Source organism: Pteropus alecto, unplaced genomic scaffold (genome assembly GCF_000325575.1).
Source record: "Pteropus alecto unplaced genomic scaffold, ASM32557v1 scaffold98, whole genome shotgun sequence".
NCBI lineage: Eukaryota > Metazoa > Chordata > Mammalia > Chiroptera > Pteropodidae > Pteropus > Pteropus alecto.
Window position 1 is genome coordinate 1,760,017 of NW_006443570.1, and position 16,869 is coordinate 1,776,885.

General features: G+C 36.2%; 1 protein-coding gene across 4 annotated transcripts in view; it reads left to right on the forward strand.

Annotated features, from left to right (window-relative positions):
* The window catches only part of SMARCE1 (SWI/SNF related, matrix associated, actin dependent regulator of chromatin, subfamily e, member 1), a 19,320-nt gene continuing 2,451 nt past the window's right edge, over positions 1 to 16,869 (forward strand). Inside the window, exons 1-10 of one of the 4 annotated variants that reach the window (XM_025041674.1) lie at positions 1 to 75; positions 2,054 to 2,105; positions 2,281 to 2,324; positions 5,262 to 5,429; positions 10,096 to 10,176; positions 11,071 to 11,202; positions 11,479 to 11,650; positions 14,239 to 14,411; positions 14,943 to 15,044; positions 15,669 to 15,879. In XM_025041674.1, the coding sequence (XP_024897442.1) occupies positions 2,099 to 2,105; positions 2,281 to 2,324; positions 5,262 to 5,429; positions 10,096 to 10,176; positions 11,071 to 11,202; positions 11,479 to 11,650; positions 14,239 to 14,411; positions 14,943 to 15,044; positions 15,669 to 15,879 (1,090 nt within the window). In that variant the 5' untranslated portion in view covers positions 1 to 75; positions 2,054 to 2,098. The remainder of the gene's footprint in view (positions 76 to 2,053; positions 2,106 to 2,280; positions 2,325 to 5,261; positions 5,430 to 10,095; positions 10,177 to 11,070; positions 11,203 to 11,478; positions 11,651 to 14,238; positions 14,412 to 14,942; positions 15,045 to 15,668; positions 15,880 to 16,869) is intronic. The other 3 variants (XM_006924672.3, XM_025041675.1, XM_015599307.2) reach the window with 3 other exon arrangements.

Below are 16,869 nucleotides of genomic sequence, written 5' to 3' on the forward strand. Positions count from 1 at the left end.
CCGGGGCGAGGGGCGGGGCGTGCGCGGGACAAAGGGAAGCGAGGCCGGAGCTGCGGGCGCTTTTTCTGCCCGCGGGTGAGTGTTTCCGACTGGGCTCCACCGGGTCGGGAGGGTGGCAAGTCGTGGTGTCCCGGCTCGGCGGGACTCAGCAGCCCCGGGGCTTGCGGGGGTTCAGGCTTGTCCGCGGGGCCAGCGCGGGGGGCCGGTTGCGGCCTCCCTGAGGCCTAGCCGAGCGAGGGGTCGGGAGGGAGTCCCATCTGGGTTCCCTCCTGGGCGGCGAGATTTGCCCCTTCCACAAACCGCGCGAAATTGGGCAAAGCAGCTTTGGTGGAGTTGCTGGTAACGTGCATCCTCCACGAGAAACATAAAGGAAACGACCTCAGAGGAAGCCTTTGGGGCGAGCCAAGCCCGTGGTCCTCACCCCCAGGAAGGTGTTTTCCCTTTGGTTCAGGCAGCGACCTGAAGGCTCACGGTGTGGTTTAGAGTGAAGAGCGAAAGCTCTGGAACAGTTTGGCCTGGGTTTGAAACCCAGTCCTGGCATTTCCTGGCTATGTGTGTTTTTAGACAGGTTACTAAAACTCGCGGAGACTCCTATTTTTATCTGTAAAATGGGACGAGCAATACATATCTTGTTGGTAGTTGTGACTGTTAACGAAGTAGTGTAAGTAATTAGCTTGTCCCGTATAAGGTATGAACAGATACTTATCTCGTGTTTTATGCCAGGCGCTGGGGATGGATCCAGTGGTAGACAAATGTACAAGCCCGCTCTTAGAATTTATGATATAGCAAAGGAGAGCAGTAATTTTAAAGAACCAACAACGAGTGATATTCTAGGGAGCTTATGGCAGTTATTGTCGGGGCACCCTACAGCAAGGCCTACTGGATGTTGACAGCTCCCTAAAGGTGAGCAGGAAGGACGTTGCACCAGAGTCAGCGGTTTCTGCCTGTTCCTTAAGTAAAGGGGGAGAGACCCAGGTTGGACCATTGAGAAAATAAACTACAGTATTTCTTTCCACACCAGGTCTCTTATTCCTTATGTTCCAAGAAATTCCTTTAAAATGCAAAATAGAAGAAGAAAAATCATGTTTGTTTCACATAATGTTGGATGAAAGTACTCCAAGTAGTCAAAGAAGTTCTTTGCCTTTTTTCCTAAAAATGAATGTCTTTTTGTTCACACTGTGTGTGACATATATTGATATCAGGAACAAGTTTACATGTATATGGTCAGGTGACCTGCTAATAGTAGGATACATTTTTTAAGAATTGAGCTAGGTACTGGGACTAAAATAATGAGTTAGATGGTCCCTGTTCCAATGCCACTCACAATCTAGCCATATTAACAGGTGTTGTATGATAAACAATATCTTAGATCTATGTAGGAGTACAGATGAGGAAACAATTCTGCCTGGGTAATTTATGAAAAAAGGTCTCGAGATATATTTTGAAATGGGCTGTGGTGGAGGTTAATAAGAGTTTTTCAGGTAGAGTCTCAATTTATTCTCAGCCCGTTATTAAGTTATTTACCACCATAAGAGAATGTAAAGCTCATTATCATACCAGTTACATTTCACACTGCCTCCAGGAATAAAAATACTGCTCCATTTTAATAGAAGTTGATATCCTAAAAGGAAGGGAGAGCAACTGCTGATCAGGAAGCTGTCCGTATCTAATAGGCCTTGTTGGGGTGGGCCCTGATAATACATCACATTTTATTTATGTTTTTATCAGTCTGATTAAATGTGTACATGGCATCAGCAAAATGTTTTTCATACAAGAGGTGGCTCAGTAGCATAAGAAAAAAACTTGAAAGTACATGTCTAATATTATTTTTAATATCCCCAGTAATATGTTTCAGTCATTTAATTCCGATCATCCAAATTTTTACTAAAGAACTAGTAAAATATGCAAAAGGCTTGGTTAATAGAAGATAATGTTAAGTAATTTTACTAAGAAATACCAATTAAATTACCCTATTCTTTAGGAAAACATTCTCTTCTGCTTGCTGAGTTTTGATTCTCTTTTTTTTTCTTTTTTTTTCTTTTTTTTATTTTAGTGTCTCAGATTCATTCTTAAGGAACTGAGAACTTAATCTTCCAAAATGTCAAGTAAGTTTCATTTTTTATATTTATCAATCTATATTAATAAGAGACTAATGCCCTAGCAAATGGGAATTCCAAAATACTCTCATTTTTTTTCTTCAAAACAGGACCATTGGTAGTTTTGTTGCATAGTATTATATCTCAGTTGTTTACAAGAAGTTATTTATTTTCTTTCAAACAGAAAGACCATCTTATGCCCCACCTCCCACCCCAGCTCCTGCAACAGTAAGTTTTAATTTTCTTGTTAATGTAATAGCCAAGTCTGGCCTTGATACAAAAAACCCAGATGTCTTCCAGGAACAGTCACTCAGTCATCACAGCAACAGGATGAAAAATTCAGCTAAAAAACAGCACTTCCTACTAAATAAAATAACTCTTTGCATCTTATCTTGAACCAACCCCAACATTTAAAAAAACATGCGGCTGAAATGCCAACCTCCTGTGCTCTGTTCTTTTTTAAAATGGGAAATAACTGACAAGTTTAACACCTTTCTTGTTAATCTCTATTAAGAGTCTTTAAAGTCGATATTGAATGAATGCTCATTCTGGCATTTATTAATTTCAAACCTAACCTTCAACTGGTTATATTTTTCTCTCCTTGTCTATATATAATTTTCATATTAAATCAAACAATAAAGCTTCCAGTTCTATAATAACACTTACTGTAAATCTTTATTTTCAAGCTGTTCAAGTAAAGATTTTATCTATGGGTCAGATCCTGCTGTTGAATTTTATTCCACTCCATAAATAATATTTTTATTGGTTTGGGATTTGATATGCTTCAAAGTGTCTAAATAATAGCAGTGAACTAGTTTTCACCCAGCAAGCTCTGGCCCAGCTTGGTCAGCATGTCAAATAATTGTCCAATCCACAAAACAAATTTAACTCTTCATGCCTTCCTGAAATGGATTCCTTGTTTTTTTAATTTAAAAAAGAAAAAAAAAAACAAAACACTGTAACACTGTTAACATTGACCATATCCTACAAAAGCAGTTCTTTAATGGCTATTAGCCCTCCTTCCATCTCCCTCACCCCCTTGATTTCAAGCTAGTTTACTAATTAGGTCCTTGTATAATTTTGTTTTCTCCATTAGATAACTATTCTTAATTACTAACCCTTAGGTAAATGTTTTAGTTATGTTTACCAACAATTTTTCTTTAGTAAGATACTTTTTAAAAGAGATACTGTATCACATGTTCTCAGTTCAATTTATGTAACATACAGTCTCTGAAGTTACTTCTAGTAGATCTTAAAGTCCTGTGTTTGCTTTGTTTTTTTCCTTAAAGAACATTTCTTATGACCATCTCTTTGGCACTCTGCTAGTGGCTATACAGGTGGAATTGAACAATTGAGATTCCTGACCTCAAAGAGCTAATCATGTACTTCATTTTTGGCAATGGTATAATTGTAATGTTTTAGTTTCAATTTTTTTTTTTTTAGTTCCCCTACTTAATTTTTTTACATTATTGCTTCATAATGTTGAACACTGATTCTCATTGTTTATGCAACCTTTGAAGTTGTCATTTTGACATAAATACCACCTCAGACAGTGTATAGTATCTTGAAGACACACTTGATCTTTTGAGATAATAAAAATAGCTCAAAACCAAGTGTGTGCCCTTATGACTTCTCAAATGTAGGAAGGTATTTTTTTTGCCTTTCTTTAGTCATATTTCTGTACCATTATAATTTCACATTGACACATAAAATATAGAAGACTAGGGATTAGGACATCCAGCAGAATGGATATTAAATGAGTTCTCCTCCTTCCTTTTTTTTTTCCATTACTTCCACCACCACCGCCATCACCACCACCACCACCACCACCACCACCCAAATGTACCACTCCAAGTAATATACACTTCTTTTGTGCCTTTGATACTTCATCTGTGTTTTGCCTACTTAAATATGCTTGATTTGCGTCTTCTATAACTATGTAGAATAGAAATTGGTCAGTTTCAAATGTAATTATCTGCTTGAATATCTTTCGGACACTAAGGATATGTGCAGCGGCATGTTTTAGATATTTATTTCATAACAGCTACAGCTTAGTTGGGATGTGTTAAGTGTATTTTACGTTATACAATTCAGGGCTGATACTGTTAATTGCATGTTAAAATGAAATTACTGTCACTTGTTTTGATTGAATTTTCATTAAGTAAAATACCCTACTTTTGGTCTCTCTTTGCTACATCCTTTTTATGCATTATACCTTGGTTCTCATGAACATTGGATGTCATTGTATTAACCACAGGGCACTGCCATAGAAGAGCCCATTTGTGATCACATCAACACATAATTCACAAAAGCCAAAAATTCTGTTGCTGCAATTAGTAGTTGTGTTTTGAAAGGGCTAAAGCTATCAGAAATTAGATGAGAGTTCAAGTCTGTCAACTAGAAAAGCATTTCACTTTAAAACTAACTGCAGAACTTGTTCATGATTAACCTATGGAAGATGGATCAAAGAAGAGATGGAAGAGAAAGCCTATAAAAGACTGACTGGATTCTAAAAGATCAGACAGTATCCCAGAATGAAATCCATGCATTTTTTACAAGTCTTTGTTTTAAAATCATGTATGTGACATCCATTGAATCCCACATATGTTCTTTTCTATTGACAACTTTTCTGGCTTCCTGATTTGAGTCTCTTCTCATTTCTCACATATAAAATGATTTAAAACTGTCTTTGAAAACAATTCATTTCTTGTTTTTGTTTTAATAGATATATACATTGGCAGCATCCATATAACTGTCAAATAAATCATGTTTTGTTTTGCATGTAAAGTGGTTTCAGACTTACAGTTTATCACATTTCAAGCTTTCCTATCTCAGACATATATTGCTAAGTTGTTACATCATAGTATTGACCACAAAATGATCCTGAATGTTTGAGACACTTCACCGTATTGCTTATCCCAAAAAAAACAAGCACATACATTCACTAAATACCACTGGCCCCTACAAAGAGAAAGAGGAAAAAGAAAAGAAAAAACACTCGCAGACTGGTTTCTCAGTGAAAGAAAAAGAACAAATACAACACATCATTGCTTGTTTAAATTCAGGTTGCTTTTGCATGCCATATGCAGATCATTTTTCATTTCTGTGTTTTCCTCGTTTGAGCTCATTTCTCATTCGTGTTTTTGTCTCATTTGTTTCCATCAGCAAATGCCCAGCACACCAGGGTTTGTGGGATACAATCCATACAGTCATCTCGCCTACAACAACTACAGGCTGGGAGGGAACCCGGGCACCAACAGCCGGGTCACGGTAGGAGAATCAACTATTACAGCATCCGGCAAACAACTGGAATTGACCAGAAATGCCTTCAGAGTTAGGTCCTTTTGAATCACCTGCACAGCCATTAAAAAAAAAATTTTTAACCAGGCTTTTAAGCTATTTTAAACATTTGTTGTGCTCTTACACTGGGGAAAAAAAAAAAAAAGCAATCTGGATATGTATATAGAAAAGAATTCATTCTGTTTGGTGATCAGTAGAGATAAAACCTTGGGCTCTTAATGCATATACTATGTGTAGACAAACCTAGAATTTCTTATGACTAAATACTCTTTTTGAGATGAAGAGTTATCTTCCATTTAAGGTAACTGGCATTAGGCTTAAGAATTCAGTTTTTTAGTAAAGGCTGGGCTTGCAGACCTGGCTTTTTCTAACTAGCCTACCAGTTTGAACTGCTACACATAATTATTTGTCTTTTGGATTTAATAGTTGACCTCACAACTGAGATTAATTTCCAGTTAAAAAGAGAAAAAGGTTTTTTTGTCACTTCAAAGAATTAAAGAATGAAAGTTGAATGAAATTAATTTGAAGTACCAGTTGTATTTATAATCCTTAGGATAAGCGAAACAATTTCTGAAACTGAAGATACTTCATTTAACTGATCAACCTAAGGGGAAAACAGTAAAAATAAACGATCAACCTAAGATAATCAAATATGGATGATATGCTTCGGATATTTTATTTTAGAATCATCTTAAACTCCAAGAAAATTTAGGTACCAAAGAAATAATTGTAAAAATGATTTACCAAAAATATATAAAATAAATCCAAAAGTCAAATACCTGTATTCATTGGACTATAGTATTGGTGAGAATTTATACAACCCAGAATGGCTGTAAACTTTACAATCTCTGGTTTTTGTTCGCTGTATTCGTAAATAAATCAATTAATGTGACTTCAAAAAAGCCCTCTCACCCTGTAGTCAAGCCGAAGCAGAAAGTTTGTAATTATCAACTGTATGTCTATCTTGGTAAGCATATCGCTTAGCTCGATAGGTTTTGTTTGTCTAAATTTTTCATTGTTTCTGCATAATTTGTACTTCATAAGCATATCAAGTTTTATGTGCCATGCATATTTCATGGTATCTGAAAAGAAGGTGTGTATGTATGTGTGTATGTATGCATTTCACAATGCATACAATTTTTATGTGCATTGGTACATGTTTTTCCCTGGCCCGAATGTGTTTCACAAGTGTAATGGGTGGCAAGATGATCAAATAATAAAGAACATTTTAATTTAAACAAGGAGCAGAATCAATTTTGGATGATTCACATTAATGCAGAAAATTACTCATGAGCAGTAAACATGAGAATGATTACATTTTAATAGCTCTATACAGTCAGCTCTTGATTATCTATGTTAATGGAATAAAAATGGTGGTCACTGTAATATTAGAATCATTTGTATTTCAGTTTGTGTGAACATTTTGTTCTTAACTTGGACGTATCTGTGAGAAGTCTCTGTTAATAAAATGAAATTTGATGGAGACTTACTAGGAAAAGGGAAGTGCATTCTAGTCTTGGGGCCTGGGTCAATTATCTATTTTTCCCCATTCCTTCTTGGGGATGTTGGAACCCAACATTTGGAGTGGGCACTGGCTTCAGGGTAGCTTAGGATAAGAAGGTTGTTGAACATGGAAAATTTGGTGTTTTGACTCTTTGTGGATGTTTTCTTTGTATTATTGTACTCAATACCAGATTGAAAGTATAATCAAACTGGTATTTAGACTTAACCTAAAAGGCCTAGAAAATATGGAGGCTTTCAGCCTATGTTAATCCCAGTCCCTTCAACTTTTAGTGACCTCTGTCTTAGGTCATTGACTCATTCTCTAAGAAAAGTAGTTATGCCTAAAGTTTTATACTACCTTTTTTATATATCTAATTTAAGCTATGTTTAGGACTCAGTAGATCTGATTTTTACCATTATTTTAAGATGACCCCATTTATGCGTTACTTTGGGAAAGGGGTCTCTTATTTGGTATTGTCTGCAAATTGCTGTAAGTCAGTGATTTGAAGGAATGATTCGAAGTAGCTTCCTGTAGGCTTTATAGAACATCTGGCTTTCCTGTTCACTCCAGTACACTTTAATAGTATTCAGACAATAACTTTATGTAGCATGTTGAAACCTTTGGAGTGCTTATGATAGCTATGAGATGGAAATCACTCCTCATCAGTTCTTTGTTCAGATGGTGATTAACATTCTCTTCAGTACAAATGTGAAAACAGACTTAGACAAAATGTTAAAAATAGTGTGTTTCTATACTTTAGTGGAAATTCTATCCCAGAAGAAAACCCTTAAATGAGATTCTACCAGAGAAATAGCTGAGAATTGGGGAAGAAACAACAACAAAAAACTCTCAGGTAGCCAAAATAAATTTCACAAAATCATGGACTTTATTTGTAGGAGAGTCCCAGAACCTTACTCTTATGTAAGCACAGTTTTAACAACCATAATTACTTGATTCCTCCAACTCATTGTCAGTTAGAAGCAGAAAATTGGAAAGACGGACAATTGCTATTAGGGTTAGGTTTTATAACAGCAAGGAAAGAAATAGCTAAGAAAGGAAACAGCAGAACCTCCAAAAGCAGAACCACTGGGCCATTTAATAAAGGGGCCAACAGTTTTTTATACCTCAAACCAGAGGATTACAGCAAAGCGGTGGTTGTAAGTGTGTTGAATGCAAACTGCTTTCTTTTTTTTTTTTTTTAAAGAGTAGAGAAACGTTTAAGACATTGTAGAAAGAAGACTGTCTGAGATGGTAATAAATTTGTGTGTTTAATGATATAAATCTTTAGTGTCCTGAAAATCAGGTAGGATTTAACTTTGTTATTCTTTTGGGTTTTGTTTTGTTTGCATTTGTAAATTGGTCAATGTGTAGGTGTTTGGGTTCCTTCTTTTGGGAGAAAGGACGAGAAATAAGCAAGTCCATTAATGTTATAAAGTGCAGTTCTTTGAAAAATATCAAAGAGCAGATATTACTATAATTTGTCTTTTAAGTGTTTAAATTCAACATATTCAAGCATAGACATTTTAGAATTCTTTACCTTTGTTAACAGTGGTCTACCAACTTCAGTTATTGGTACAATTTTAACTTTATATGTAACCCACTTCATGAAATTCCGAAGGTTTGTGTTGAATATCAGTTAGAAATGGAATAACTTCATGTGTGAAGAATCAGACTTTCTAGTTTCTTACTCTGAATCCATGACATAAGGTTAGCCTTGTAGGAATCCCCCCATTCCCTGCCCTTGAAAGAACTCCTACAGACCTTGAGACAGATCTTCCCTTACTGTTCATACCACCTCTGTGGACATCCCCCATGGCTCAACTCCCTCCATTGCCCACCACTGGCTAAAAGCAGGGTCTGTCTGCAGGGGCACCAGCATGAGGTATGGTAAGAATGTATAGGAGGAGTGGAAAGAGAGGAAATACTGCTTCAGAGGTGAAATGCTTTCTAATCATGTTGTATATGAAGAAGCACAGTTATGGAAAAGTATATAGGGATGGAAACTCTCCTCGTAGTAAGAGGAAGCATCGTTTCAAAAACAATGGAATAAGGTACAAACAGGCTAACTCTCTGAGCCGTTGGTTTAAAAAGAAGGTTATGATTGGGGTCGTTGCCCAGAATGGAAGAGTTTCCCTGGGGTTCTGTCACAGCAGCAACAGAAGAGCAAGAGGACAAAACGTCACTTTAGTTTTTTTATAGGATTCGCCAGTCTCTGTCTTGATAATAGAGTGAAGCCAGCACTTCTTCCCCTCTGCCTGGCAAGGAGAATCAATATCAGGGGGTCTCCCAGTAATTGAGGGAAGATAAAAGTAATGCAGTCATATATGTTAAGATGAGACTAAGTTCAGAAATAGGCATTCTTGGATTAGAGTTATGTGGAGTGCCCACTAGAAGCTTTTTTTAATTGAATGGAGTTTTTTGATATACCATATGGCCTCAAAAGTAACTTAACCAGGCCCAGTATCTGCCATTTCTTTCTTCCTGATGAACTTGCTCACTCCTACACTGTTCTTAGGACTAAGGACCAGAACAGGCATGACTTTAGTTCCTACTTCCCAATCCCCTTTAATAGGAAACCACTAGATATGGACATAGAACCTTAAGAAAAATAAAATCTCTAGTCATGATAGAGGAGATAAGTTTTTGGTATCTGTTTTGAACCTAGGATTAGTTTTTGTGGTAGTGACGTTGTTTATGTGGGGGTGCATTCCTAAATAGTACAAATAGACACAAAGTCCCCTGTAGATTGTGTAAGTGTGGTAAGTGCTGAAGAATTCAGATTCTGGTGCAGATAATCAAGTGTTGACTGTATGTATTATGGTAAATTAAGCAAAATAAAAGGGTGCCAGGTAATGTCCTATGTGGGACATTTGATATGTAACCATATATTTTCAATGTATAGATTATGTTATAATAATTTATTTGTTCTTACAGCCAGATTGTCAAAGCAGTAGCAATAAACTGCTAGGTAAAATATTCAAAAATTATGTGCTTAAAGTCATTTTCTTTATTTTCTTTTGATATGAACATTTCTGAATTTACAGTGATAGCTATTTTCCGTGGAGAAAATATAAGAATCTTGTATCCATGGACGAGTAGAAGAAAGGCGCATTAGAATTTTTTAAGGCACTCTCTTTTCATTTTGCTGGTGAACGTCTCACAATTGAGTAATGAATGTATTTAACTCTTTTATAGGCATCCTCTGGTATCACGATTCCAAAACCCCCAAAGCCACCAGATAAGCCGCTGATGCCCTACATGAGGTATAGCAGAAAGGTAGGTGCTCCAAAGCCAGAAAGAGTAAGGACCGCTGTCTTCGCGTCTTTGCTTTACATCAGATCTCAAACTGTCTTAACCAGCTTTTCTGTGCATAGTCAGAGGAAAGGATAAAGAACTGCAGTTTTTAAAAAATTAGTTCTGATTTTAACATGCCAGGACTAAAATCCAACAAGAATACAATTAAATAAACGGTTAAAATCCTTAAGATGATATTGTATAGCCAATGTTTTGTGGTCTATGGAGAATATTTAATGACATGAGAAGAATGTTAAGTGAAAAAAGGAATATAAAGCTATATGTATTAGTACCTTATTTTTATAAAAATAATGTCAACTATGTGTTAGTTTCAAGAAAAAAGAAAGCTTAGAAGACAACAATTATCTCTAAATAGTAAGCTTACAGTAATTTTTATTTATACTACCTTTAATTTTCCTTTTTTTTTTTTGGTTGTGAAAATAGCAAATATGGCCAATATCTTCTTTAAAGACAAGAGCATTTAGCTATTTTCACTATTTAGAAACTTTTTACACTTTTGGTCATAATTATAATATATATATTTGATATGTCGTATTAGACCATGCATGTCAACCACTTTCCTTTTAAATTTTGTGAACATTTAGAGAGACATAGACTGTATTTTTGAGTTAGCTCATCTTAAGTACCTGCAATGATTGGAGATGTCTGAGATCTGCCCTTACAGTAATCTAGCAGAATATAGATGAAATGAGATTGGCCAACCATTGACAACTGTCGTAGCAGGCTAATGAGAACATAGAGATTTGACACTGTTCCCTCTGCTTTTGTTTGTTTTAAAATTTTCATATTAAAATATTTTTAAAGGCCTATAATTTTAGGCATCAATACTAAAATTTCAACTGTTTCTTTTTCAAGGTCTGGGACCAAGTAAAGGCTTCCAACCCTGACCTAAAGTTGTGGGAGATTGGCAAGATTATTGGTGGCATGTGGCGAGATCTCACTGATGAAGAAAAGCAAGAATATTTAAACGAATACGAAGCAGAAAAGGTAGAATGGGGACTGCAGTGGGATGGATACAGTGAAAAAGGCATAAAGATTTGCTTATTATTTATAAAAGAAGCATAAGATCTAAGCAGACAGCTGAGGCTGCACTCAGGCTTTGTTTACCTGGGTCAAGTCTCTTAATTTCTCTAGGCTTCAGATTCTTTATCTGTAAAAAGGAGATAATTATCATGTCTTTTGATATTAAAATGAGATAATATAGGTATTCATTATAACCTTGTAAAATGTTAATTATAAAACTAAAAAACATTTGAATTTCAGATAGAGTACAATGAATCTATGAAGGCCTACCATAATTCCCCTGCATACCTTGCTTACATAAATGCAAAAAGTCGTGCAGAAGCTGCTTTAGAGGAAGAAAGTCGACAGAGACAGTCTCGCATGGAGAAAGGAGAACCTTACATGAGCATTCAGCCTGCTGAAGATCCAGATGGTAAAAAAAAAAAGTGGGGTTTTGTTTATGCTTTCTCTGAGCATTAAAATATGAGAAATAAGTTTTTACTTCCTACCCTAAATGCAAAACAAGCCATAATTTAAGTGCTATTTCAGTATTTTGGTTATTTTTGGTAAGATTTGTATGTGAATTTCCCACAAGAAAAAAAATCCTTTTTAGTGCAGAAACTAGCAAAAACTGTCATTTATCAAAATCTTTGTACTTGAAATGCATGAAAGATTTTTGAGTTGTAATCAGAATTTTAAAGAGCTAAATGCCTTCTAGTTATACCCTGTTTTCTGATTGGTTCCCTAAATTCTGAATTACAGGCTTTTAAGAAGGTTAATGAGTGGAAAGAAGCATTATGAAATTTTTTTTTTCCAGTTAATGGAGAAATCCAACTAGAATTATAAAGGTAGCTCATGATAATACTCATGAGCATGCACACTTACAAATTTTATACACAAACACACACAACACACACAAATAGCAGAGCTTTCTCATTGACTCTTCATGAATAGTTCGCAGGTGTACAGATTGCACCTCTGGTCCTGTGAAGCCAGGCAGAGTCTGAAGCTGCAAGGAGCCCCAGGGCTAGCCACCTGCAGCTCTGAGTATACTCATCCACATATCAAGCAAGCTGTACAAATAATATTTTCTCTGTGTGCTGCTATGATATGGAAAAGATTGGGAGCTCTAGCTACAAGCAACAAAAATATCAAAATAATTTAAGATCTCATTTGAAGATACCATTGAGAGAGGAAGCAATGATACCATCTAAAGACATGAATAAACTGATATACTTAAAAGGAGAGAAAAGATATTTTAAAAGAACGGACTGGGATATTGACAAATATTCTCAGAAACAATAGAATATAATAAGTGTAGCATATGGAATGGAAGCAATCAGCAGTGCTAAAAACACACTAGCATACACAGACCTTAATTGCTCAAATCAGATGATTAATGGAAGAATATACAGAACTAAAGAATAGAAGAAGATTTAGTCTATAAATAATTGAAAGGATGGGGTTCAGTATAAGAGGATACAAAGGCTGCCAACATAGAAGCCATAAGTAGAAAATAGTTTTCATTAGGTGAAAGATAACAGCATGGACATTGAAAAGGACTGAAGAGATTCAGAAACAATCGTCAAAAGCGATTCCTTTTCTCTGTTTCTGAAACTTCTGCCCATTGTGTTTTCGAAGTTTAAGATAGGATCTTAAAGCTGCTAGTAAGAAAGGACAGGTAATAATTAAGATGCCAGGATAAGAGTGACTTTAGACCTTGGACTTTATCCCTCAGTACTAAATAAAAAGGACAACTTGGGACAAATAAAGTGCAAAGAAAGACAAGCACAAATTGCTAAAACTTTATACTGTTGGTCAACATTGGGGCCATATAAATGAAAGAGGAAAGCAAAGAAAGATAACTTAGATGGAGGTAGCACAAATGTACCATGTATAATCATAAGTGTGAATGTGAAAACCTCTTCTTTAAAAAATAAAAAGGTCACACAATTTTTTAAAAGGTATTTCTTATTCTAATAATTTGAATTTCAGAAGTATATGTCCTAAAGAAATTACCTAAAAGGAAACAAAAAGTCTTTTGCATAACAATAGTGGTGCTCTTTATAATAAAAGTTTTAGGAACTACTTAAGAACCAAATGATAAAGGAGGTGCTAAACTGACATAGCAGCTCAATTCGGACCTCTGTAGCAGTTTCCTGCAGTGTGGTCCCTCTACCTCTGATGGGACACTAAGATGATGATGTGGTTCAGAGAGGAACTTTTCATGTGTACTGCATAAGAGAAAGCTGTATTTTTTAGCGAGATAATTTAAATAAAAATATTAAGTAAATAATAGTACGGGTTGTTAGCACATATGTCAAAAACAGGGTGATGAGCAAAGGTTGAGGTTAAGGAAACACTGTTGCATAGCTATTAAAAATGTGGCTATAAACCAGATCCGTACTATACAGATATGAATGTGAGTGGATGCAAGCAGTGTAATACCTTTACACACTGATAGCTATGTATAGGTGTGTAAATTGGTAAAAAATAAAAGAATATTTTTTTCCTGTAAAATTAGGGCTTTAGTGCTTTTTTAATCTAATAAAATATATGCTGGTCTGGGAAACCGAATATTGCTAGAGATAATGTTTTCTCTGCAGCGGGTATTTTCAGTACTTTGACATTAAAGTGCTGTGGTGACAAAGACACCGCCCAGCTCACGTTATCATCAGTTGTAAGTGCCTTAAATTACTACCAAGAGAATGACACATTTGGCAGAACTTCAGTTTTGCTCTCATGTGTAGTTTTCACTTGATTTCTGGGCCAAAAGGTACATGGTTATATCTCATTCATGTCAGTCATATCCTTCTCAGACACCTATCATCTCTTAAAGATTTGGTGAGTAAAATCAGTACGTTGGCCAGTGAACACAATATGTCCTGTATGGTTTTTATCAAATGACTGCCTCAGTGCTCCCATGGTGCCCTTTAGACCCACTCGTAGACCAGAGAGAGCCGTGGCTCCTTGGTAATTAAGTTGACATGGTTACACTTCCAGAACATCTTTTTATTCCAGATTATGATGATGGCTTTTCAATGAAGCATACAGCCACCGCCCGTTTCCAGAGGAACCACCGCCTCATCAGTGAAATCCTTAGTGAGAGTGTGGTGCCAGACGTTCGGTCAGTTGTCACAACAGCTAGAATGCAAGTCCTCAAACGACAGGTCCAGTCCCTAATGGTTCATCAGGTAAAATCACAAAATATTTATTATAATAAAATGGGCCTATGCCACAGATCCCATGTGTCCTGATTCTATATAATGCAGTAGTGTGCCTGTTAAATACTTCTGTGTTCAATCTGACCTGTTCTTGATTCAGTGAAGAAGCTTGAAGGAGTGGATCTTTCCCAGAGATTTTTAATACGTTCGGCATTAAAATCATAACATAGAGCCTTGTAATGGAAAGTATATCTGTTAAGAATTTTGAGACATCCTGTCAACCTTTACTGCTTGCTCAGTATTTCCAAAGAAAGTGCTCGGGCCTGAATTCTTTAACATCGTATACTTATTAATCATAGTGATTCCTCTATGTTACATTTTACTTCTTTAAAATCTTGGCTAGACACATTGTGTAATAAATGATTTAAATTAAAAATTCAGAACATTCGTTACAGCATGAGAAAGTGTGGGCTATTAAAAATGAGACATGTTTTCTGTGTTTGACACTTGCTGTAGAGAAAATAATTCAGCAGTTATAAAGCCTGATCATATGTCTTACAGCGAAAACTAGAAGCCGAACTTCTTCAGATAGAGGAGCGACACCAGGAAAAGAAGAGGAAATTCCTGGAAAGCACAGATTCCTTTAACAATGAACTTAAAAGGGTATCAATTGAATGTATTAACTATACTTTTATCACTGAGTTTGTTACTTTTTTCCTCATTCTTTTCTCCAAAATAATGCTTTTATTGAATATTGTTTGCTCTGAAACAGGGTTAATTTTGCTATAACCATGAGATCTTTGCTTTATAACATTAGTTCCATTTTCTGGCAAAATTGTAATGGGTTTGAAATATTTAATATGTACTAGGCCTGTGGACTCTAGAACCCTCTGACGTTTTAATTTAAACTCTCATTCAGTTATGAATTAGTTTCATTTTATTGAGATTTAGTCTTCAGATGTCTCCCTTAGACATACTTCACAGTTTGCACTTTGTCTTAAAACAGGTAAATCTAGTGCTTAGTAGCCTGAAATGTAAAATAGAAGCCTTTATGCAGTACAGTGCTTTTAGGATTCCCTCACCAACTGTTTTGTAATATTTGATGTTACATGGCTGCTAGAGCACTTTTCTTTTCCTATAGACACGAGTCTCTAGAACTGTGTTGTTCTTCTCCCATGTATGTACTTTATACATCGTAGCCAAGAAAACCCACTTTTGAAGTATTTCTGTTTCAGAGATTATAAGTAAAGAACATTACTAAGAGTTTTATTTTTTTCTGACTACTAGTTGTGCGGTTTGAAAGTAGAAGTGGATATGGAAAAAATTGCAGCTGAAATTGCACAGGCAGAAGAACAGGCCCGAAAAAGGCAGGAGGAAAGGGAGAAAGAGGCAGCAGAGCAAGCGGAACGCAGTCAGAGCGGTATTGTGCCTGAGGAAGAGCAAGCGGCTAGCAAGACCGAAGACAAGAAGGAAGACGAGAACATTCCAGTGGAGACAGGTAACCTGCCAGTTGCACCAAAGTAACGGGTCAAGGGTTTTTACAGCTTTTTAATTTTGATTTTCTTGGTGCTTTTCAGAGGTCACTCTTATTCTTGCCTTACGAGCTTTTCTTTATATGATCTACTCATTTCTTTCCAAATCTTAACCTCTCATAGTAGATTCACTTAAAATGTCGGTGTCGCTACAGAACAGCAGAGCTCCTTTATCGTCAGCTTGCATGTGAGGTCTTGATTATTGGCCCAGATCGACTCGTAGAAATGTAAAATATAATGGTATGATGGTGAAGGATACTAGCCCCGGAGTCAGATCTGGGTCTCACACTGCTTCACCACTTGCTGGCACTATGACTTTAGATAAGTTTTTTAATTTCAGTTCCCTCATTTGTAAGTATTCTAGTACCAGGCTCTGAGAGTGAGTTCAAAGAATGAATAAGAAAATGGCACATGAAATCATTTAGTTTTGGATTCGACATGGTATTGGCACTCAGTATTCTAACCTTTGTTGCTAAAATTGTTTAAGATGTGGTCATTGCTCTTAAGATCGGTCATCTCTGGTGTCCTAGGTCAGGGTTGACCAAGTAAAACCTGCAGGCCAAATCCTGCCTGCCACTTGTTTTTGTAAATAAAGTTTTATTGGACCACAGCCACACCCATTTGTTCATATAGTTGTTCTATGGCTGCTTTGGGGCCAAAACAGTATAGTTGTGTGGTTGCAACAGAGACTGCCTCACCCACAAAACCTAAAATATTTCTTACCTAGTCTTTACAGAAAAGTTTGTTGACCCCATCCTAGAAAAATTCTTATTTCCAGATGTATTCATATTCCTATTAAAAGTTTTCTCAAGGCAAAAATAACATGCAAAATTTACATAAAGTACAGATTAAATCAGTTATTACTTGAAATTTTGAGACGACCTAACCTTCTGGTGCAATTTCGCCCTTGCTCAGTGCACCGAGTGCGGCAGAGGAGCCTGGGTCTGCCACGAGCT